Source organism: Capsicum annuum, chromosome 4 (assembly GCF_002878395.1).
Source record: "Capsicum annuum cultivar UCD-10X-F1 chromosome 4, UCD10Xv1.1, whole genome shotgun sequence".
Lineage (NCBI taxonomy): Eukaryota > Viridiplantae > Streptophyta > Magnoliopsida > Solanales > Solanaceae > Capsicum > Capsicum annuum.
Window position 1 is genome coordinate 212752790 of NC_061114.1, and position 26383 is coordinate 212779172.

The 26383-nt window shown below is 34.5% G+C and overlaps 3 protein-coding genes across 3 annotated transcripts; 2 read left to right on the plus strand and 1 right to left on the minus strand.

Annotated features, from left to right (window-relative positions):
* Positions 1-5087: 5087 nt before the first annotated feature.
* Positions 5088-7258, plus strand: LOC107867423 (E3 ubiquitin-protein ligase ATL15-like). Its single transcript, XM_016713652.2, has one exon. It carries the CDS (start codon positions 5245-5247, stop codon positions 6436-6438), a length of 1194 nt encoding a protein of 397 aa, XP_016569138.2. The 5' UTR covers positions 5088-5244; the 3' UTR covers positions 6439-7258.
* Positions 7259-9559: 2301 nt separating this feature from the next.
* LOC107867424 (putative clathrin assembly protein At4g40080) lies at positions 9560-11030 on the plus strand. Its single transcript, XM_016713653.2, has one exon. The coding sequence runs from the start codon at positions 9696-9698 to the stop codon at positions 10707-10709; it is 1014 nt and encodes a 337-aa protein (XP_016569139.1). The 5' UTR covers positions 9560-9695; the 3' UTR covers positions 10710-11030.
* Positions 11031-24040: 13010 nt separating this feature from the next.
* Positions 24041-25216, minus strand: LOC107868683. Its single transcript, XM_016715352.1, has 2 exons — positions 25090-25216; positions 24041-24561 (listed from the first exon to the last, which is right to left on the minus strand). Exons 1-2 carry the CDS (start codon positions 25214-25216, stop codon positions 24041-24043), a joined length of 648 nt encoding a protein of 215 aa, XP_016570838.1.
* Between the last annotated feature and the right edge of the window lie 1167 nt (positions 25217-26383).

The following is a 26383-nucleotide window of genomic DNA, read 5'->3' on the forward strand; positions in this document are numbered from 1 at the left end:
ATAATTAAGGGAATAAGTATGTTATTTATGAATTTTACCCTTGATTAATCCACTTGGAATGAAGGTAGAAAAAATAGATACAATTGTAACTCTTTGGTTAAAATTTGAAATTCAAAGTTTTGTTTTTACATTAATAGTTAAAAACAACTTAATAAATATTGGAGACAGAATGAATAATTTTCAAAGAGGAAAAACAAATTTGGTTGAAGAGAAAAATAGGAATCAAGCTTTGGACAAAAATAATATTTTGGTGCCATCTTCTTAATAGAAAAATACGAAAAGGGAGAAAACGTAGACAAGGTTTGCCTAGTGGTATGTTTTGTTTTGGTTTGTAGTTTTAATTTAGAACCAAACTGCAATGTGTCTATCTACTAGTCAATTCATTTACTAAATCAAGTATTTGTTTTTTTTGTTTTCAGCGATGAACTACTCTTATTACAATAACATATTCAGTGAAATTCTGCAAGTGAGGTTTAACGAGAGTATAGTATATGCAGATCTTATCACTATTTCTTGAAGATGGAGTTTCGAAGGACCATCGACTCAAGTGTATTAACTATCCTAACTAATATGTTACTGTTCTCAAACATTACTTGACTTATAGGTTGTAATTCTCTCAAATCTCAATACCAAATGCATTAGTGTGTCCCTTCACCATTAATTAGAGGTTTTGGTTTCAAACTTTGAATTTGACATTTTTTTTTGTGAGTGAACGTTTCCTACTTAAATTGACCCTACGCTTTCGTGGTAAAAACAAAAAAAAAAAAATCATTTATAATCAGAAATTAAGTAGTGCAATTTTTCAAATGTCAATGAAGTAAAATGTACATAGATGCGTTATTTTGGTGGAGGTTAAAGGCCACACTTAAAGCCAAGTTGCAGATAATTTGGATCTAAATGGTGAAAACCAAAGTAACTAATTTGGGCTTGGAGATATGTTGGATTTACGGTGAAGAATTGTTAATGGGCTTTTAACTAAAACCGAAAGGGAAAAGTTATGGAGGCTAGCAAACTTAATTGAAAAAAAGAAAAAATTACACATTATAGATAAAATAATTTAATGATTGCATGGTTAATATTTTAAAAAATTACAATTCATAGTTAATAATTTTTAATAATTACATGGTATGGTTAATGTATATATCAAAAGCAAGTAAAACTTTCTCTCTCATAATTAATTTTTTGTTTTTATCTGTTAACTGATTGGAGTGTTTAGCGACAATAGGTCATTCTTTTATTGGACGTTTTAGCGGCAGTATGTATTCCTCCTCCCTACACATTCGCGGTATTTTTTCATAGAAGATTTTCTTAATTCAACTAAACTGTTATCAATTATATATTATGTGTCAATTATATACGCGTATATGTATAAGTTGTATATTAATTGTATATGTGATATTATTGTATAAGTCGTATATGTATAGGTCTATTGTATGAGTCGTAGATGTATAAGTCATACATGTCAATTATATAAGCCATATATGTATAAGTTGTTAATTGTATATGTACATCTAATTTTTTTTTTTTTCAATTATATATCTGAATGTTTGTATATTAATTGTATATATGATGTAATTGTATAAGTCATATATGTATAAGTCATATATGTCAATTATATAAGTCATGTATGTATAAGTTGTTAATTTTATATGTACATCTATTTTTTTTTTTTCAATTGTTTATCTGAATGTTTGTATATTATCATAGTGTATATTAAATAACTATATATCTGTATATATACATTTGCAGAATGTATATTGTGTATGTACATATACATTTTGCACAGTGTATATACAAATATACCATTCTTGAAATTATAAAAGATAAAAGAATGAGAAAGAGGGGGTGGGGTGGGTGGGGGGTGAGGGGGGAACGAGATAGAGGGATGAGAATGGAGGAAGGGGAGAGAGATAGGAGAGAGGCGAGAAAGAGGAAGAGAATGGGAAGGATTTAAGGTATATCTATGTTTTGTAATTATGCAAACTTTAACCATGCCTTATAATTATGGACTAAAAGTTACCTATATCTGAATTTTTGCCAACTTAATTTCATAATTAAAATAAATAGCAATTCCTTCAAAAAAAATTAAATGGAATAGCAAAATAACAATATTTTACTCGCCTTTTATTTTTCTCTCTTTCTCTCTCTTAATAAATTTGATTGTTGGGAGGGTGAGGGATTATGTGAATTTCGCGTTTTTAACATGTCTGTTATTCTGTTAATTTAAGGGAAATAGAGTGGTTTAGAAAATATTTTCCCACAATTTTTGTGTAAGCGAACAAGAGAAAATAAGAAATTATTTTAAAAATATTTTCCCTCATACGAAACAGCCCCATATGTTAATTTCTTTACTTAATACAAAGCTTAAACAGGTATGATTTAAACGGTTAATCGGTTACTTAAAAATGATTTAAATTTAGACATTAAGTATTATTATTCATCATATAGAAGAACATCCCATGATTATAATTCAACTGTAATGTACGTTAACTTAAAGAAGACAAAGGACTTGAAAGTAATCTATGTTAACATCAAGAGAGTTAATTAACTGTCCGATGTAAAAGCTAAAAAGGATTAGACTTGCTTAACAGGCAAGCTTAAATTCAATAATTTGGTTAAATAATTTCTTAATTTAGTAAAGGGTAGATATTTTCGTACTCAAAGACTTTGATTGGAGAACCAAAACATGGTAAAAGCATTATGCGATGATGTTATAACTAACTCATGTTATTGGACTATAAACTAATTGACAAAATGAAAGATCGATATCTCAAATCTTAATTTGAAATTTTATATTCGAGCCTTGAAATATAAAAATAATTAGAAATGTTGAAAATATAATTAAATAAATAAAAGTGTATTCTTTCTAATAATTTAAGCTTTTAGATGATGGTCACACATTTCAATAATAGAACGCGCTCTGACCTTAAATAGACCCTACACGACGTTGAATTTGAATTTAAGTTTATCGGTAACAAATGATTAAGCCAAAAAAGGAAATACTAAACCAGTAATTATTATTCATTTCTTTTGTCAATCACAGCTGAATACCCAGCTAACGTAGCTGCCAAGAACAGTTTTTTTCAAAATTGTTACTTTGACCAGTGAAAGTTTTCTTGCAAAGCTCTATACCAACAGTTTTGAATCTAAAAAAAAAAATATACTACTAATAATTAATCTTAAATCTAAATATTATGGCAATTAAATCTTACAAAAAATTGTTGGCTCCATGCATCCTGTGTCGTTTTTTTTTTTCATTAAAATTCTTCTCGAAGCAATCGCTAAAATTTATATAAATAAAATAAAATCAACCTGTCGATCCAAAAGAAGGAAAATAGACCAGTCATAACTTTGTTTTAATCATCTAATTTGTTACTTGTGTTTTGATTCTTGTAAGTTAAGTATATGCATGGTTGATGGCGTTTTCCCATCTATTTAGCATTGAATTACAATACCTAATTATGTTAGCGAAGATTGTTGAATTGGTCTTTAGATAAATTGAGGAAAAAAATAACACTCGGATTGTTTGGTTCGCAAACTAAGTTATATTCGAAATTATAATCTTAAAAGGTTATAATTCTGGAACTAATTTGGGAGATGAATAAAAGAACAACAGATTTGATTAGATAAGGTGGAATATTCTAGAGAATTAAATGTACACTTTGATTTTGAACTAAAGAAAAATACTCCATCTATCCACTATGCTAAAAGTGATATCCAGAACATTTATTCAATTTAAAAATTAATCCTAATTTCTCCTTTTGTTAACTATAGTCATTTTTCAAAATATTAAATTTTGTTATATTCAAATGGTCATATACATCCTCTATTTCAAAATAATGCCCTTTTTTACTTGACATTTCCCTTAAAAAATATTTATTATGAATTTATCTTACCATATTAATCTTATTAATTATACTTTAAAAATATAACTTGGAGTATATACATTTTAATTAGTCATTTAATAATAAGAGTAGTATTAGAAGCACATAATAAAGTACTTTTGACTTTATAAAAGGGACAACTAAATTGAAATCAATATTTTAAAAAAAAAAGTCAACTATTTTAAGACGGAGGAAGTAGTAAAATATTACTTATTACTCCCTACTATGTGTGTCAAGTCGATGCTAACAACTAAAAATAAATGAAAGAGTATAAATTTAATATAAATTTAATCTCAAGATATTCCACCTTATTAATTCCATCATCCAAACACCCCCTTAATTTCCTTGGGAAAATGATCAAATACTTGACTAGTATAAACAAACTAAAATATCATTTTAAATCTTAGAGTCGTTTAATGATTAGTTCCACCTAATTAGTAGGAAACATGAGTGCCACGAACCAATTATTCCTTCTTTCTTTTTCTTCATTGTCAACATCCAACTAAGATTAAATCACAAATTAAAGCACATCGAGACCATAATGCATAACTCTTCTATTGATAGGATAAAATCTCTAACAGTTAATTACCCCCTTAACCAGAGGTGAAATTATACTTTTAAAAATATAAAATAAAATATAACATATGAATAAAGTTAGAGAAACATTAGAGGTGGTTTCGAAGCTAGTAAAGAAAACCTTATATGTATGTATTAATTTTTGTATAAGTTATATAATATTTGATAGCTAGTTAGGAAAGAAGTTATTCATGTATAAAATTAATATGACGTTTAGTCTGAAATTTAAAAATTCTCATAACTTATACTCCATATATAAGTTATGAGTGAACTGATTAATTATATCTTATGTGAAGAGAGATGATAGAATAACTAATACTAGCTGACATTAGTAATACTCATCATAACTAATACATGCATATATTTGTAGAGTTTTGCCCAACCATGAAAATAATTTTATTGTTATTAATAATTCAGTTAATTAATTATCTTTAAGTTATCGATGACGTTTAGTTTCCATATATATATATATTTTTTTTTTATGAAAAAGGCTCCCACCACCAACTCACTCAACTCAGTCAAAACAAGTCATTATCTCCATCTCCCTTCGAACAAACGAAACCTCCTAGCCCCACGTCCTTAACTAAAATGTCTCTCCTTATATATTCTTTATTCCACGTCCGGCACTCCACTAAGATATCATCAATATTTTCCTCTAATTAGCTAGCTCATTATTAAGTATTACCAATACCAAATGTCCATTACTTGTCCATCATTCATCTGAATTTATATATTCTTTTTTTTTTTTTTTTTTTTTTTTTTTGTATAATTTCATTGTACTTAGATGAAGAAAATAATCGACCTCAGCCATGAATTTTGCGCGATTTCCCTCTGTTTTTGTCTTCTCGTTGCGGCACGTGCCACAGCGCAGACAGACACACTGTCATCACCACCACCACCATTTTCATTCGACACGAAAATAAAAATCAATCCACCAACGGCTATCATTCTAGTTACACTTATAAGTGTGTTTTTCGCGATGGGCATTGTTTCAGTCTACGTACGTCAATGCGCTGAGCGCCGCTTCGCCATCGACTTCGAATTTGGTGACGAAGATTCTAGGCAACGCGGCGCTCGAGCGCGTGGTCTAGACATAGCTGTAATTGCATCTTTCCCTATGTTCCTTTACTCAGATGTTAAGGATCTCAAAATTGGGAAATCAGCATTAGAGTGTGCTATTTGCTTAAACGAATTTGAAGATGTTGAATCTCTTCGACTTCTTCCTAAATGCTCTCATGTGTTTCACCCATGTTGCATCGACACTTGGTTACTTTCTCACGTCACTTGCCCTGTTTGTCGTGCCAATTTAATCCCTGACCCAGTGGGCCACTTACTGAATTCCAGGTCAGGTGGATCACCTGACCTGGAATTCAGTAATCAGGTCCATGAGGTGAATGACACAGTGATAGATATCAACAGCATTGGTTCACCTGAAGTGATAAATATAGTACAAACGCCTGTACATAATCGTCCACCAAGGGCAAATTGGAAACGACAGAAAATTACAGGGAAATTTCCTAGGTCTCACTCGACCGGTCACTCACCGGTACAACCCGGAGAAGATGTGGAGCGGTTTACGTTAAGGTTACCAGAAGAGGTTCGTAACAAATTAATTAATTCAAATTCATTTCGAGCACAAAACAACTCGTTATTATTTCCAGGGGAAAGAAGTGTGACAAAAGGGTACAGAAGTAGTAGTGTTGGAGCCGGTTCATTACGGATTAATCATGAAGATTACGAGCGGTTCAATGAGGAGGGCCGGGTGGACCGGTGGGGGTTTACAACAACTCCACCTTTCTTTTGGAGAGCCGGTTCAACCCGGTCATCTAAGGATGGTAACGGAACCGGAGATGATATAATGGCGGTTCCTAAAAATCTGTATAAGTCCGTTAAGTTGCCGTTTGATCGGGTATTCGAAAAAGATAATACTGGTGAACGATCGTTTAACAAACTTAGATCAGGCAGTCCGAGTAATTAACTACATAATTATATGATATTCTTTTTTAAAACCTTAATTTTGTTACGCTAATTTTGTAAATACTCAAATTTTGAATTTTTCAGGTATGATATTGTAATGTTATAATTTCAATTTTTGACGGAAGCAAAGAATGGAAATGAAGTTTATTTCATCTGTTTTAGGGTCAATTTTATTGCTTGATGCATAAAGGCCAATGAATTTCTAGTACGTACCACCTTATAATCATTCTACGGAATTGGTAATATTTCTTTTCATGGCCTTATTCACCAAAATTGATTATGATTTATGATGATAACTTTAGCAACAAGTAAGGTGTATATCACATCTGCAACAACTTTAGATATTTTGATTTGAATTATCCTTGGTTAGAACTAATGTAATACGCCACGATGGATGATGCATAAGTTACCAAGTTAATGTATGAAATAAAATGCAACTCCCTAATTAACATAAGAATAGTTATGCAACTCTTTCATAAAGTGAAAGTTAATGTGTGTAACTCTTTTATAAAGTGGAGTTACACATCATTCTACTATAAACAAGAATTATAAACAAGAATTGACATCATGTCATTCGATCTTGACACACTTTATTTTGAGCTGAGATTACTTTATATTAGAGTATAGCAATCATAAAAATGTACAAGACTACATTCATGATCTTGTAAAAATCGATAAAGTACTGGTGATAGCACATAACTAACCCTAGATGATGTTATGTTAATAATTTAACTTTAAATCTTCCTGTTCCCCTCTCTATTTCAAAGTTAAGTTTGATGGATTGAAGCTTTTTGATTGGGTTTTGCTTGGCTGTGTTATTGGGCCTTATATATGTCGCATGGGTTTTGAGTTGGACTTGCACTTTAGGTTTGTTTACTTCGACCTTTTATAACATTGGGCTTGCACGAACAAATCATGTTCTTGATTTTTTTCGTTTGAGAGAGAAGTCTGAGAACCTTTTCATCAACAAGTCTCTGTGGTATTTTATTCGGATACTGTTGTTTAATCTGTACTCAACTAAGTAAATAATTTCAAATTTATGATGTTTGAAGTTATATATGAATGAAGTTCAGACAAAAATAATAAAAACCTTATCTGTATGTTTGAAATTGTTTCGAAGTGATTAACTTTACAAATTTTATGCACTAGGAATATGACTTATAGCTTATGTTATTCTTTTGATGAAGTTTCTTTGACATTTACAACAACAACAAAGGTAAACTTGACTTATTGAAAGAGTAAATCGTTTCGCAATTTCCATCACGTTTCTTCCAATTTCAATCAAAGTCATGGAATCTAAATGAAGTATGATTATATATGAGAGATCTTCTAGTTTTTCAACGCAAAACAGTGGACTTCGTCGTTCACTTGTCACATAGGGCCGATTTTTATGGAAAAATGTTTCAATTATTACTCCACATATAGGTTAAGGTGACTCCTTATTAAGCTTAATTATAATTAGAGGTACACATAAAATCCTAATTTCTCGCCCTTTTATAAATTGAATGGAGGAAATGACCTTTCACTTTCAATTTCTAGAAGATCTTTTGTAAAAATAAAAATCTTTTACAAAAAAAATATAATATAACTAAATTTTTTTAGTAGAAGTCTAGAAAATCATTTTCCCCAAATTCCGAAACTAAACTTAAAAGTCAATGCCTATGTATTTCTGACCTTTTCCTTACCTACAATTACAAGTCCACTTGCTCATATCCATTTGTTAGTTTGTCCTTACAAATAATTTGAATACAATCACATTTAACTGAAAAAAAAGGTAGGTACGCATAGAAAACTTGTGTAGAGTGTAGACTAATACTAAATGAGTTGACACTTGAGAAAACTTATTACAACTAGTTTTAATTTAATTTTTCGTAATGAAATAAAATCTTCTTGGTAGGTGTTTGGTTATGCAAATTAAAATTTTTGGGAGTTGAAATTTAGAATGTCGCAAGAGAAAAAAACTATTCTTCTTAACAACTTTTTCAACCTACAACAGGAATAGCGGAATGGTTAGAGGCTTGTCTTTAAGCAGCTGGCTTCCACGTAGCTACAATTGCACTTTGAAGTTTGGAGTTGTGTTTGATCATGAATATAAATTGGAGTTGTTTTTTACTTTTGTGAGAGAAGTAAAAGTGAAAACAAGTTTAGCTTGTTTTCACTTTTCCAAATATAATTCCAAATTGTATTTGAAATTCTTCTCATCATATACTACGATTTTCAATAAAGTGAAATAATTTTTAATAAAAAAGTAAAAAAATTCTGGCCGAATAATCCATTTTAAGTTGTAGGTGCTTAAATCAAGAAATCTATAACATTCTCATCAAGGTATCCTTTTTAGTAATCAAGCTACGTGTTGGAATTATCCTTACTAATTAACTCGTCAGAGAGCATATCAATCTATGCTGATGGTATCATTTGAGAAAATGAGATCACTTACCTTTTTATACAATTTGAATGGAAGGAAAATGACTATTTTAAATATTTTGTGTTATATAATTTGAATAGAAGGAAAAAGGCTATTTTAAATATGTTGTGTTATATAATTTAAATAGAAGGAAAATGAAAATTTTAAATATGTTGCGTGTAAAAATAAAAATTTCTTGTTAAAAGACCTAAAGAAAATTTTAAAAAACTGTTTCTCCCATGTTATGTAATATCAATTTGCAAGAAATCTTCTCACCTATGTGTGTTCAAATGATAATTCTTTTTAATAAAAATATCTTTGTACATATATAATAGGCCAACATCGCTGAAAAATATTACAGCTAAACATTAATTTAGGAAGTAAATGCTCAGATAAACATAGTTTAGATCAAAATCCATCTACAAATCATATTGTGAAAATGTATAAGTAGATCGACTTTTCTTACGTAAATCAAGTATACAGACACTGAATATAAATATCTTTCTAATAATTCTCTAAAAAAAAGATAAAAATTCTTATATTTTATACACTTTGTTGGTCGGACTTTTTTATTTGTCGTTCGAACCATTCATCATATCATATAATTAATTAACTAAATAAAGTCATAATGTCACTTTCTCATTACATCAATTCAAATTTCAAACACGGATATGTAGAAACTTTGAAACTTCAAATTAAAGCAATTCACAACGTTTCAAGAATTTGGTATATATACACGTCTTATACACTCTTTTTGCATCTTCTTAATTCCCTTCCTCTTTCTTTTCCACAAAATTTTTTTTCTCTCTCTCTAAAAAGCCCCCAAGAAAGGGGCCCAAAAAACCTCAAAAGCTATGAGCAGTAAAAGAAAACTCAGGGACATTATTGGTATTTTGAAAGACAAAGCTTCCCTTATCAAAGCCAATTTATCAACAAAACGTAGCATTTCATCGATTCAAGTTACGGTTATACGCGCCACCACACACGCCTCCGCATCTCCGCCAAGGAACCACCGCATCTCCGCCATCATATCAGCCGGGGACCACTCTCTCCCCGCCATATACGCGTGCATCAACGCGATCATGGACCGCCTTCATAGCACTAACAATCCGTACGTTGCCCTAAAATGTCTATTCATTTTTCATAACATTATGGCTAAAGGTTCATTATTATACAAAGACCATGCATCATTTTCCCCTTCTTCTGGTGGTCATAATTCGTTAAATCTTTCGGGATTTTACGATAAATCTGACGTCGAAACGCGACAACTTTCATCATGGGTACGATGGTACGCTAATGTCCTTGAACGTAACATGATAACGTCTAGGACATTAGGCTCCTATATTTCTCCATCGTCAAGATTATCGATAAATTTCGATAAAATAGCAAGTCATAAGGAAAACAATACTGGATTTTCAAATTCTGTAACAGAATTGGAATCATTGGTGTGCATGGTGGAAGGTATTTGCGACGCACCAGAGTCACAATATTGTCAAAAAATTGACCTAGTGCATGAAATTATGATATTAGTAGCGGAAGATTATCGATCGACGCAGTACCATATACTGATACGACTCGTTGAGTTAACGGGCAGAGTTTCAAGATTGAGTTACCTTGATTTATCTGAATTGATTTTGTGTTTGACAAGGCTTGAGGGATGTAGGAAAAAGTTGAATGAATTGTTCATAAGAAGAAAAAACGATTTGTTTTGGGAAATGGTGAGTCAAAAGAAAATGGAAATGGAGAAGGTGAAACATGAAAGGGAAAGGCAAAGTTTTTTACTATGGAATGTTGATGAAAATTCTGCTGAGTTAACTTGGTCATCACAAAGTTTTGGAAAAAATCAACTTTTGGTTGCTGCTGTATAGAAGTCAATGGGTGCAGGTGATTTTTTTGGGCTTTAGCTTTTGTCTAGAGGCCTGGGCTTGGCTTGGCTGTAATCACTGTGGGCCAGAAGTTTAATTTTGACCATTTGCAATTGGAAATCTATTGCAGTTTTTGCGTTTGAAATAGTTATGTATATGGTTTTCATATGTGAAAAAGGCTCATTTTGTGTAAATAATTGTAGTCCTGTTGTTGAAAATGACGATGTTGTGTTTTGTTGCAAATTTAAGAGAATGTATATGAAATTTCACAATGTAATAGATTTCAATAGTTTGCAACTGGAATTGAATCTGTTGTTTATCGGCTATCTATTCCCTGATTTTGTATTTCAATTGTAGGGGACTCTACACTTTTGTACAGGCCAATCACCATCTTGATGTCTTGTTTTTTTCCCCCTATTAATGATATCGCTTATTTACTGATAAAAATAACGTAATAGTAATATTAAACAACAAATTTGTACACCTAAAGAGCATTCATCGCATTAACCACCTTCTAGGTATATGCATATGGCATAGACCTACTCGTATATGCCTTGTTTGAAGTGTTTAACGTCTCTATTCTTTGTATGGTTTCTTCTTTAATCTGTCGAACTATCTCTGGACCTTGTATATATATTCCTTTGAAAAATTTTCAGTTTCTTGCTCTCCATGTATGATATATATCATAGTCCCCCTGATTGCAGCCATCACCTCTTGTTGGAACTTCTTCCAATGCTTCCCTTTTTGTTGCCATCAGTGCTTCCTTCATATTTCCCTCTGGATTTAAGTATGTATTAGTCCACCATATCAATTCAGTTGTGATGTTAGTAGTCTAAGAACAATCAGAGAAGAAATGATAACTAGCCTCCAGTGTCTTTGAGTCTGTTAGAGGGAACATTCAACGAATCGTCATGGATTAATCACTGAAAACCCTAAACAAAAAAGAGAGAAAGGGAAGAGGAAAAGGGAAAGTTACTTTTATTATGTCTACCTTCTAAAAATATCTGGATCCTTAGTTCATATACAACATGAAAATGGAATATGAGTAAAATGTATATTACATTAAATGGGCTAAGCTTTTAACCCGGATTATGACTTGGGCCAACTAATGCAGATGACCCATTCTTCATGCTAACACCCCCCTCAAACTGGAAGGGGGGTACACGGACAGTTTGGACAACAATTGATGATAAAGAATCCAGAAAAGAGCTTTGTCAGCAAATCAGCAAGTTGTTCAGAGGTAAGAAGATGGTGAAGAGAAATCACACCAGTAGTCAAGCATTCACGTACGAAGTGGGCAATCAACATCTATACGCTTCGTGCATTCATGGAAAACTAGATTTCGTGCAATGTGAATCGCTTCCTGGCTATCACAAAAAACATGAACATGAGAGTCAATGGAGACACTAATATCACCCAACAAACGCCATAACCAACATATTTTAGCAACAACCTTCCGCAAGGCTCTATACTCATCCTCAACGGAAGATAAAGATATGGTGGGCTGCTTTAAATTCTTTCAAGAAATGGGAGATCCACCAAGAGTGATATAGAAACCAGTAACAGATTTTCGAGAACTAGCACACGCAGTCCAATCAGAATCTGAATAAGCTGTAAGAGAAAAATCAACTTTGAAAGAAGAATGCCTTGATCGGGAGCATTAAGGAATAACGTAACACATATATAGCAACCAACATGTGGGGAACCCGAGTGCATTCAAAAATTGACTAAGATGTTGCACTGAAAAAGCTATATCAGGATGAATGTGTTGCGAGAAATTCAACTTCCTAGACGCCTATAATAAGAGGCATCAGAAGATGGAGCAGCCATATCAACCAGTAATTTTATAGAGAATCAAGTGGTGTATTAACAGGAGTAAGATCATCACAATGGAACTCTGATAACACCCAACTCACTTTCATAATTAGGGGTGAGGCGGTAATTGGCAAGTAACACAATTTGAATTGGGGTTGAATCTCAAGGAGTGAAATTATAGACTTCAAACCCTATGGGTGTTCAAATTACTAAAAGATTACCCGGAATGCTAATAAAAATGACATGTAAAATGAAATGGGGGGGGGGGGGGTTGTTTGTAAACTCTTCACAACAAACTTTAAGAAGCACTTGGTGAATGAAACTGTTACTTAGAATTCAAGATTTGGGGGAAATCTTGGGATTATGTCTACCTAGAGGTAATACATGTGGGTTGATGTTGGTTCATCATGAAATTTAGTTGTTAACTAAAGGATTGGCTAGGTCGAAGATCATTGAGGTCAATCTTTCAACAAAACCACAACGATTTCACCCGTTGGCTCTTTCGAGCACCTAACAAGTGTACACATTTTCATAATCACCCAAAACCTCAATCAAGCACCCTTATCTCTAGGATGATGCTCTTGACATGATTTACACTCCTAATACACTTATTTCTAAGATTGCAAAATGTGGTAAACCATAGGCTCAATTGTCCATCATTGCCTTATCCCCCTACAACCCTTTTTTGAGGATGTTATGGGTTACCTAATGTTTACCTTAATCCATCTTTCGAGAATGATAAAGGGTTTCTAGAGTTTGGAGCTTTCACTTATCAAACCCATTTAGAGATTTGGGGTTTTCACCCATCAAATTCCAACCCATAAGCTCAAGCAATGGTGGAATCCATACTCAACAACTAAAATCCATGTAAGCAAAACAACACCCACACACAATTACACTCTAGCCCAACATAATCTCAAGACTAAATTACTTAGCTACCCATGAAGAAAGTACAGAGAGATATACCATAAGGATTATCCAAAGAATTCATTCTTCACAAAAATCCTAAGAAATTTAGCCTCCAAAGTTAATTACACACTTTTCCAATTAGGGTTTCAAATCTTGAGTTCAAAATATCTTATGAGCTAAGCAATACCTCAAGAAGAAAGCATTTTTTTGCTTAAATACGGCTTAGAATGCGTGTGAGTGTTTTTACTGATCTGCCTTTGGGCATATTCCCACTGAACCACGATCACACACGGTTATCCGCGACCGTGACCATGCGACCGCTGTTGTGTGCTGCGACCACGTTGTGCTGACCATCTTGACTGACTGCAACTGCAGATAGAGGACTGCAGTCATGATAATCGAGGTTGATGTTGTCCAGGTCTTCAGCTGTACTCTCCTTTGCTCCATTTTTATCATTTTCAGCTTTAATCCACATCTTTTGATCTCCTCAACTTTATGCCTACAAAGAGAGGATATTAGTGCATCTAACTATAGATTTTTTCTCATTTATTCATTCAAAACAAGGTAATTTGCATGAATAATGAGTGCGAATGAGTGTTAAACTCACCACTCATCAACACCCCTAACTTAAGACCTTGCTTGTGATCAAGCAACAGTACCTCTTATTATGAGACAATTTAATATGTTTGTCCTTTTTCTAATACTCAATGATCATAAAGACTTAAACTTGATTGCGACCACTAAAAGCTTTTCACACGGGCAAATAGGCTTTTAACGACTCCCCTCATTATAAGATGGAATAGTGAAGGATGCCATAGACTTTGGGGAGAAACTATGTATTAATTACTAACACTTTAAAAATGACTCACATATTGACTACAATTATGTTATACTTCCACTTGTCTCATTGTGTGGAAGATGACAAAATCACCCACCTCAACTAGTTCACATGTGTAATGCCCCGAATCTGGTACCCGAAACGCTACACGGTGCTCATGACCCTGAAGGACCACAAGCTAACCCATGACTGATATCTGTACCTATATACTGCATAACTACCATATAATACAGAAACATAAACTGGAAGGACATAAGGTTTAAAACTATAACATAAGATCTAATAAATCTTAACATATGGATGGGGTATGACATACCCAAAACAAAGCTGAAATAAGCTATCTGAATATACTGTAGTCTGATAAGCCTCTAAACATGACGGTCTGAATAAGGAGTTGACAGGACATGTCCCCAACTAAATCCAACTAATAAATTAATTAATGAGATATTAAAATAATGATCATGTCCTTAAAAGAAGAGGACTCACTTCTAACTCTACTGAGACTAGAATCTACTGATACTCTGGAGCTCGTGTCTCTGAACCTATGGTATAAGATACCATAGCATAAATGCGTTAGTACTTTGAATGTACTGGTATGCATGTGAGGTAGGCTGAATGCATAGGGTTCATATGTATGAACAATACTGACTAACTGACTAATATGAGCGTGAGAATACATGCATATATATATATAGTAACTATAACTGAAATCATGATAACGTGATTTTATTGATAACTAACATGACTAATGAATGAGTTCTGATAACTGATATAACTGATAACATGAGTGACTGTATCTGACAGTTCTGAATCTGATGGAACTAGTTGACTTTCATACTGTATCTAAGTTGACTATATCTGATAGTCCTGGTTCTGTAACATGAAACTATGGGAAGTAGTTATCTAACTGACATGCCCTAAATGATGCATTATAGCTGAATTGGGGTTCAATCTGTGCCCTGATTAGAAGGGTGTCAATACTGTGCCACTAGTAAGGATAACTTGTGAGTGACCCTCAACTAGCATGTTACTCTAATGAGAAAGCTGGGAACCCTCAACTAGTAGGTTAAGCCACCTTATCTACCCTCAACTAGCAGGTATGATGTATCAACCTACGCTGGCTACGTAGTTCTGGAATGCAAGGATTGCTCCTAAGAATCACACCCTCTACTGGTAGGTGAGTTCCTATCCTTGGGTTCACTCGATGCTAATTTCTACTCCCATATGAAGAGACACCAAACATGGGTTACTGAAATGAACTGGACTGAGTTAACTGAGTTCTATTAACTGACGGAATATTACTGAGATTACTGAGTTTTGCTGAGTCATGAGAATGATAGAATTCTACTGAACATGGCTTGACTGAGAGTATCTTGAAAACATGACATTAGCTCTAGGCATACAACTAAATTGACGGGTACAAGTACCCCCAGGACTTAACGGAAGGAAACTGACAAAGCCTGACTTTCTTGAATACATGACCAACATCAACAATCCATAATATAATAAGTTGGGGATTTCACGAAGTACATGGTTATCATACTATCTAACATGGATGGGAATGCTTATAATCATATCATAATCTCATGTTCGAATATCATGGTCATTCCAACAACATACACATTTCACAATGATATCATGAAAACCATATAAATATAAGAGGATGACAAGCATGTTACATTTAGTTTATGTTTTGGGCTATAAGGCATGATTTCTACTCTTCCAAGCATTTTATCAAACACCTTGCATGCACAATTTTGGGCATAGGTGAAATCATCAAATTACACATCACAAGCAACTAAATTCATGGATTTTATCTTGCATGTTTACATAATATAAAAAAACACAAAGATTTCAACTTTGAAATCAATCAACGTCAACAATATGATTACAAATAACCCACAACATAAATACCGTGATTTATAGATAAAACAAGGTTCTTGAGCTTCATGGATGAAAGGAATCCATGAATAAACACTGTGCATACCTTGGTTCATAAATACACGAAGATTGACGGAGGAAATTCTTGATTTTGAATCTTCTATGAACAGCCCTAGGTCGTTCTTGAGAGCTTTTTGTGAGAAGAGAGTATATTTTAGGTTCTCAATAACTGAATCTCGTGTTAAAGGGCTTAAATTGTAGTACCCCGAAAAATTTTCTTCGTAAAGATTTCGTGAGAAACGTATCGAGTTCTACGCTTTAGAGCAATCCATAAATTTTTTGTGTAGTATTTCTAAGACGTTGACCTACCATTGCGTAGAGTATCGAATAAGCTTTACCATGATATGTAGATCATAAAAAACGGACACTCGAGCGATGAGTTACAAACATTTCAATAGAACTACGACCATTCTGATTGAACTGTGAACAGTAAAACGTGTAGGAAAAAGTACTGAGGCCTGACATATTTTTGCTCCAACTTTAAATGATCATAACTCCTTGTACATAATGATCTGGGTGATATACTATATATCAACGGAAAGATCTGTGAGTCATCTTTCCGATGAAATTAGTTTCATCCAATTTGTCTATCGGAGAAAAAAGTTATGGTCGATCTACTTTAGCCTATCAAAAGTGAATTTTGGGTCAACTTCAAACGATCATAACTCCTTGTACACAATGATCTGGGTGAGATACTATATATCAACGGAAATATATGAGAGTCCTCTTTCTAATGAAATTGGTTTCATCCAATTTGGATATCGGAGTAAAACATTATGGTTGATCTACTTCAGACTATCAAAACAGTCCATCAAAGGACAGATTCGAGAATTATTTGATTTTTAAGGGCATTTTGATCATTATGCCTTCACTTCATGGACGAAAATTATCCATTTATACCTATATTGAGCCATAAAATTCATGTCCTTCCATAAAAAATATTGAGAGAACTAAACCCTAAGTCCATTTTGAGTTCCAAATATCTTTCAATTTCACCGTAGAAATCCAAAATTAATTCGATAAATGAACTCCTCATTTCAAGACCTTCGAGGAGCACCCATTTTTTGTCCGAACAGGATTCCATAATCAAGAAGTCAATTTCAAGGTGTGTGGGGTTTTGAACAAGAGCAATCTTCCGTTCTTGTGCCCAAAGCTTTAATTTTATTATGGTTTTACATGATTTTGCAAGTGAGATTATGTCTAAATAATTCGATTATGAGATTATGATGGTTGAATGAATAAACTTTGATTTACATGATTATCTCAATATTTTCATGATATGATTTAATAATTATCATTGTGAATTACACACTTTTACCACGAGGTGGTATTTAGAATGATTTTGGGACGTATGTCGAGATGGTATTTTGGAATAATATTTTGAGATATGTGTCAAGCTTTATGCTTCCCAATGACGATTTGAATTATTGAATATATATTTGAGAAATGAGATGTCTTGATATCTATAATTGTAAATTTCATATTTTTATTTTGAATGATTTCGAGATATATGTTGAAATGGTATTTTGGAATGATTTTGAGATTTATGATAAGCTTAAAGCTTCTTTATAACGAAATTGAATCATTGAGCATATTGAGATATAACGTTTGAGATGTTACCATGAGTTTTGATATTTTCTCAAAAATATTGATGTTGTCATGACTTGATAAATTGTTACATTTTGACATTTAAAAAGCTTGAGTTCTATTATTGAAATTTCATGATATTCGAAAATGGGTATACACTCAAATTACTTTATGAAGGATTTATAAGACTTTTAATTTTTTTCCAATATGGATATACATGACTACTTCATTACTCTACTTCTTAAATTGAGAATTTATGCTATGAATTGCATACTACTACAATGAATTGATATTTCTAAAGGCTTTCGAGATAAAAGTCGTGATTTGAGTTGTACTACGGGATATGTATTCTTATTATGAATTGAAGGTCTCAAGTGCTTTTCAAAAATTGTTGTCATGATTTAATTGTCGAATTGAAAGAATAATCATTTGAGTACATTGACCTTGAACTCGCAGATTCGAGATGATTTTGACTATGAGAAAGATTGATTTTGATATAGATGTTGAGATGAATTTTGATATTTTTTTTTTCGGATGATTTGGATGAGTTAAATTATTGAAAATATTACGTATTGAGTCTTCACATCCTTGTCCAAATATCGAGTCGGTTATGGTTCAATGCATTGATACCTTATTGATGTTGAAAAAGATTGAAATGTTTTAAGTTGAAGTTGGGGTTAGGAATCCACAAATTGTTGATGAATTATAAATTGAGATATTTATTTTGGCCTTTATGATAGACCCATTTCCTAACGCGTTCTGAGCTTGTCGGGGAGTAGTACTTAGCACCGAGAGGGAAATTTGGTATTTCTCCAATGCTATGTGCCACCGTAGGGTTGTTTGATGATGATATTATTGGCTAGAGAGCTCGATTGTGATTATTACAGTTTTAAGGTCGTACTCCCTGGCAAAGAGTATGACACTCCCACCAACGGGGGTTTCAAACGTTGGTATTCCACGTAGCTCACGTGGGGTTGTCGGTTATAGAAAACTCCCCTGTCCATAAAAGTCATGTTTCTTGAATTACCGAGTCACTCCAAGATTTGAGTCAAAGAGTTGAGATATTATGATGAATTATGATTACCCATGATGAATTTTGATGACATGATAATTTATTATGATTTATGATGATTTATCATAATTTATGATTTTTGATGATTTACATGGATTATGAGATTTTACCATTTGAACTATTTATTATGAAAGTATGAAGAGTATGATTTGCTATAACTCAAGCCAAGTGAGTCATCATTGTCTGTATGCATGTTTTCATGAAATTGATGATATTTAAAGTGTTGCATGCACCCTCACATACTCAGTACATTCTCTTTGTGCTGACCCCCATCTACTATTCTATTCAGTTGCAGCATCTAGTTAGCAGGTAAAGGAGTCCTTATAGTTCAAGGTCTTGTGTTGGTTGTTTCAGTTCAGAGACACTGTATCTTCTTCTATCGACCATATTGAGTGTGATGGTTTGGAGTCATGACCCATTTATGTACAGGCAATACTAGTAGAGGCTTCATAGACAGTAGTAGTGGTTGATGTATTTAGTCTCCTTCTTGTATATGTATATGTGTTAGTAGAATTGTCATCTTGTAATTCTAATATTGTATTGAACAAATTCTGTATTGAGATATTTTCAGCTTTATTCTCTCAGAATTATGTTTTAAATCAGCTGCTTTTGAGTTATACCTATGAAAGGGTTAGCTTGGAGTCACTTGTGACCCTAAGCACCGTGTGGCATCTTGGGACTCAATTTTCGGGGTGTTACATAAATAGGGGTGGAAAATTGAACCTTTTAACTCTGGACGCGTCTTTTAATTTCAGTGAAAATTTCCCGAATTGAACCCCTGGCACGACGCGGGCTATCGCACCGTGTCACTGGAATTTGATAACTGGGAAATTGAGGGATGGTACGATGCGAAGCCGTCGTGTTTCCACTTCCTTTGTGACCTGGAAGTTTGGCGTGACGCGGGGAAATCGTGCTGAGACACTGGAAAAGGAAAATATCCATTTTAGCTTGTGGCGTGGCGCGCCACTGACCATTAAAGCTCTGTTTTACGACGGAAACTCTAAATAGTCATAACTTCTTACCCAGTTATCAGATTTAAGTGAATCTTATATAGATGGAGAGTTTGTTGAATTTCCCACGTGACAAAAAGTACAAATCTTAAAAATACCACATGTATAAAAATGGATTCATCATTCAAAGAAATCTTCTAATATTTTTTAGACGATTTCAAGCTAGAAAAGAGTACGGGGTATTACAACATGCCTCCCCACAAGAAAGAAAAAAAATTCACACACCTAGTTACCAATCACGCAGCAAGAAATTTTAAATGCTAACACTCACTCTCTTAAGAAATTCTCCATGTTTACAAGTACCATACCATAGGCTTGACCCTATTTTCAAACACCACTACAATGACCACACTTGGTTGGGAATCACAAAGGAATTTTTGAGTTTGTAATGTAGGTTTAGGGATGGGGTAGGATATCATTTGGGAATAACATGGCTACACCCTTCCTTGAACATTCACATCACACTTTTTCAAAAAACCTCTTTTCTGGCTAAGGGCCACTCTTCATTAATTTCTTTATTTTCTTATGCCTACTAATAGCTTCCTTTGTTCACCACTTTTATTTTCATTTCTTTTTCTTGCAACTTACGTGCATTTCATTCCTTTGATAGAATCATTCATTTTTTATTTATTTCTTTTTATGGTTCAAGCTCATAAGGCATTTCATTAACAACTTTGTGGCCTTACACTTTCTTCCATCAACCCCTACCACCCCCAACTTAGGCTTATAGCCTCAAGTTACATTTTCAAGTTCAAGAAGGGTTTGGGTCAAAAGAGAGATAAAAAGAATGGGTCACGGATTGTAATAAGTTTGCCAAAGAAAATTCCAAAGGCTCAAAGTGGGTACTAAGGATAATCATGCATGGTTAGGCTTTTTAGTCTAGAGTGGGTTCCCAAAATCACAAGATGACCTTTGATCACTTTACCAATCAAGCACAATCAAAATTTAGCTTTGAAAGGCTAAAGGGAAAGTTCTAGATAGTACAAGTACACATGAGATGAAGATAATTAACCTCATACATATGGCATGCGAATGTCGTCAAAGGGATTCAATTGTTCTACCCACTCGAGATGAAGATGGAGTATTCACTATTTTTCCAAAGTCAACTTTCAGAGTCATAGAAAGAGGGAAAAATTTCATCACAAATTTGCTCACGTCCATGCCTTCGAATTTTGTAAAATTTTTGGATGGAGGGGGTTGTTTGCTTTTGTACCTGCACCACATATAATTTGATAATCATGGCAACCATCCAAACTATCATCTCACATTGAATTTCATAGTATGGGCTACCCACCATATGTTTACTCAGACTTCACCAATGGATCTTAATGCAACCCTAAATTATCAATGCTACAGGTACTCAGACTTTTCTTCCATTTTATGGAGTTGATGCCATGGGTACTCAGACTTCCCCTGTACCTATGGTTAGCACCCCAATCACGAAGGCAAATATCGTCTAATGAAATTTAGACCAAAATAGCAAACTAAGAACAAAATAACTAATCCATGCAAATGTGGGCACCATCAGGGTGCTCGATTATTATAACCCAAATAAAAATAAAGATGAGAATTATCCAAAAGAGCAGAAAAGTATGCAGAAATATCAATAATACAGGCCTAAATTAAATGAATAAAAATAAAGAGACACTCCCAACTTAAAAAATCACAGTGTCCCAACTACATAAATAATCAAGAGTAGAAGAGATAAGGGTGCTCCTTGAAACCGCATCAAGGGTTTCTATCACTATTGGACTCTGTATCACCACCCTCTTTCTTAAGATCAGACCACTTGACTGGGGCCTCATTGTCACTGTCCACCCAATAAGAAATAAGTCTATATTGGGGCCTTAGAACTTTCCATAGGACCTTCACACCCTTCCACATCCTGATAAAGAATTCATCCCTCTTCTTCTCTCTTTCAACCATTTTTTTATGTGTGATCTAGAGGTCTCAGTATGACTCCGCCAAAGAGGAGTAGGCCTTTTCAAGCTTATCAATTATAGTTTCTTGCTTCTTTTTGTCCTCCTTGTACTTCTCATAATCGGTACATGACACATAAGAATGATGAGTGGTGGAAGGCTCTCCCAGTCCTTGGGACAAACTAGACACAAGCTCTTTTATGGTTGTAATAGTTACTCCAATCTCATCAAGAGGTCTCATGGTGGTTGGCCTATGAGACTCAGGCTTACCGCATGCCGGCTTTTCCAAGTTGATCTTCCCTTTCTTGCTTTTGTCGGGTGCGCCCTTATCTTTAATCCTCATGGGGTAAATGGGAGCATTAGGGCGCACCTATATATCACTGGCAAACTCTTCTACCCCCGCTCTTTTGTAAAGATCTATAATCAAAGAGGGAAAGAATAGATGCGTACCATCTTGGACCTTGAAATGGTCTATTTTATTAACAAAAAGTTGACCAACATCTAGAGGGATGCCGTCTAGAATAAATGCAACCATCCTAGCACGTAATTCTGGGTCTGCTGTCATGTGGGTGCAAGGAGAAACTCAGCTACAAATGATGTGCAACCATATGTGAGCCTTGGAGGTAAAGTCGTTCATGGAAATATTGCTTGTAGTTTTGGTCCATGAAACTTTCTTTTTGGGGCATAGCCGCTGTGCCAACCAATTCCCCGATTTACACTCCTTCGCTTTGAATTCACCCATATCTTCCTTCTTGAGCCTGTAAGCATCATTGATTTGTTTAACCCCAACTTTCACCGGCTTTCCCCGAATCTTGACAATCATATTGAGTGGGTCCAAAAAAGAGACTTTACCAATGTTTTCATAAAATTCACGAACCCATTACTCATTTTCAATGCATGGATCCGAGGTGAAGCTCCACCACCCTATGGCTTCAAGTTTGTCATGAAGTGACGATGATTTCTACGGCATATTATCCTAGCAAATTTCTCTCTCTGGGAGCAGCTTTGTCCTCAGATGATCCCTGTAGTAAAGAGTGTGGTATTTGGGTGCCATGAATCAAATGTGATCATATTTATCCATGAGGTTGTCTTGAAAGCTCTAAGCACACATTTTATCCTTTGATGACATTTTAACCATGCAAATTTTGTTATATTGATCACTAGAGTTCATTGGACTAGGTGCTTGGTGCTGCTTGACTAAAAAAATAGAAGTGCAGGATTTTTGGCATGGCAAAAAACTGTCCTCAATTACTGCGATTACGAGTGAGGACCGCATTTTCACTACTGCGTTCGCAGTCTATGACCACAGTCATGTTACTTGAGGCCGATTCTGTGTCAGCTCTACATGTTTATATTGTTTCCAAATTTAAGCTACTAGTATGTTCCACACTATGGATGTATATAAAGATCATTGGAACAATGCTAACACGTGTGTGAATGCCCTATAGAAAGCAAAAAATAATATTATAAGTTCATTTGAACATTTTATCAGACACTTGGTGTGCATAGCTCATTTTTCTACCTATTTCACACATCATTGGGTAGTCATGATTTCCCTACTTGTGCACACACCTTAATCAAATAGAAAACATCACACCAATACCAAGTATAACAACATGGAAAGCATAACAATCACACTTTTAGGCCCTTTCTTAATCATGCATTCCATGGCCTATTTTCAAAAGTAAAGGAATGGATTTATATCACCTATCGGAGTTGTGATGCAAAGGGATGCAAGGATGTTGTTTGAGAGCTCACAAACTTGGCTAAAAATTAGCCCAAGTTAGAGATTACAATCTTGAAAGGTAGTGTGAGGAAGATGAGGGGAACTAGGGGTTAAATGGCAGAAGTGGCCGCGACTATGGTTATGAAACTGCGGTCGCGGATACCTACGTGACCGCGATTGCGCTTGGGGGTCACAATCGCGGTAACCCAGAGCAATTCTGCTCCCTTATTTTCCCCTGTTCAGCTTATCCAATGCACTTCATAGTTCCACAAATGCATGGGTTATTCATATGCAAAAGATAACATCTACCCTACAAAAACATAACAAAAAAGGATATGAGCCACTCTCATGGCATTTGTGGGTTGCCTCCCACCCAACGCCTTAGTTATCATCATGGCATGACGTCTTCCTTTCTTCATTCTAAAGGTGGGTCCTTGAACTCCTATTCATTCATCTTCTCATTGTCAACATCCACCACAGATACTACTTACAACTCTGCAGTTTGCTTCTTTGACTTTTAAATTTTGAAAGAGACCTCATCTTCTTGCACTTTAAATTTTATCTCCCCCAGCTCTAGATCAACAATGGCTTTCCCGATGGCTAAGAAAGGACGACCAAGAATAATAGGCACCTCTTGGTCCATTTCACAATCCAATACCATGAAATCCTTCGGTAGGATGAACTTGTCTACTTTCATAAGAACATTAAACAATATACCCACCAACCTTTTTATAGACCAGTCCTCCATCAAGAGTCGCATAGAAGTTGGATTCGGGGTATCAAAACCAAGTTTCTTATATATGACAAAAGGCATTAAGTTGATGCTCGCACCAAGGTCACATAGAGCTTTTGCAAATTCATGCGTCCCAATTGTGCAAGGAATAGTGAATGCTCCGGGGTCATCTTTATTTTCCGCAACCTTACTATCCATGATAGCGCTACATCTATGAGTGACCTCAATAGTATCACCTTCAATAAGGTTTTTCTTGGACATCAACTTTTTCATCAACTTAGCGTATCCCAGGATCTTTTGGATAACTACAAGCAAGAGGATGTTTATTGATAGGTTGCTAAGTTTTGCAATGAACTTCCTCAATTTTTCATTTTTCTCTTTTTTATGTAAACATTAAAGAAACAAGAAAGGAACTTAGATGGTTTGTCTTGCTTCAACTTGTGGCCTTTCAACTTCAACTACCTACTCATTGTTTTTATTAACCTCTTTCTCATCATTTGCCTCTCTTCTTTGAGGTGTTACCTCCTTTGTTTTGGTATTGGGCATATTCTCACTCACGTTTCCTCTAAAAGGTTTCTCAAGTTCTTTTCCACTACCTGTGAAAATTGATAGGACTTGGGCATCATTCTTTGGGTTAGCAATTATGTCACTCAAAAGTCCACCTCTAGGTCTAGCATTTAATTGCATAAATATTTGCCTTACTTGGGTATCCAATAGCTTGATACAGGCGGAGTGAGATATCATTGTTTAAGAGAGATGGGAGAAATCACCCTTCAACTCACGGACCATCTTGTCCTTGCCTTCTACTCTATTCAAGATCCTTGTTAACATACCCTCGGTCTTGAACTTTTCAGGGTCAATGGCACTAGATTTATTGGATTTAGCTTGATCATAAGGAGGGACATAACGGTTATAGTCACGTTCACGATCTCTCCAATATCGATCCCGCTCACGATCCATCCAACCTTGGTTCCCACCTTATCTTTGATAGGCGGGATGGGAAACCCTCGAATAGTTTGCCAAGTATCGGATTTCTTCATCCAACTTCTTTGCCTCTTCATTCTCTTCATAGCATTTCGATGCTATGGCATTTACCGTTTTCACAGATGCACCCATAACATGCTTTGTCAAGAACTCAAATTGGGTCATCCTTTTGTCCATGTTCTCCTTCTTTTCTTCTTCTTGTTTTCTTTGTTCATTAGTTTCCACGAATATGGTAGAAGGGGTTTTGGAAGCTTTGGTGTCTCAGGTATTCTAACCCCGATTTTGTTTTTATACTTGTCCTATCAATCGGAAGGCCGCAAGATGATGTAATCTAACTATAGAATCGCCCGCCGCATTATCCACCACCATTTTGTTTAATGGATCAAGAGCCCTATAGAAAATCTCGAGGATCATCTTTTCCAGGACTCATTATTTGGTCATTGGGCTAACTTTTCATTAAACCTCTCATAAGCTTCAAATAACGATTCTCCATTCATTTACCGGAAGTTCACAATCTCATCTCGCTTTTGAAATATTTTTTATGATGGGAAGTATCTATAAAGAAACACTGCAGTAAGCTCTTCCCAGGATATAATTGAGCTGGGTGAAAGTGAGTGAAGACATAAAAAATGCCTCATCCGTTAGTGAAAACAGAAAAAAGTCAAAGCTGGATGGATTTTTGTGTAATATGTGCTATGTTAAATTGCGCACAAACTTCCACAAAGTTCTTCAAATGGACATTCGGGTACTCATATGCTAGACCCCCCATACAACCTTTCATTTGCAACATGTGAAGAAGAACTATAGTCACATAAAACACTCTATTCCTATTGGTTGGCGGGATGCGAATTACATTTGTTTGTCCCGCTTCATTCAATTGTCCTTCATCATTGAGAGGGACATGAAGGGGCCCATATTTCTTTCGTTATTGCTCATTGCTCTATTTACACATTGATCACCTAAAAAAGATTTAGAAACAACAAATAAAGTAAATTACACCACTCCAGGTATTCCTAAGTAAGAATGACACCACAAAAGTGAAATCTACATTTTACTCCCCGACAATAGCGCCATTTTGATAATACTCAACTCACTCCTATAATTAGAGGTGAGGCGATTGTTGTCAAGTAACCCAATTTAAAT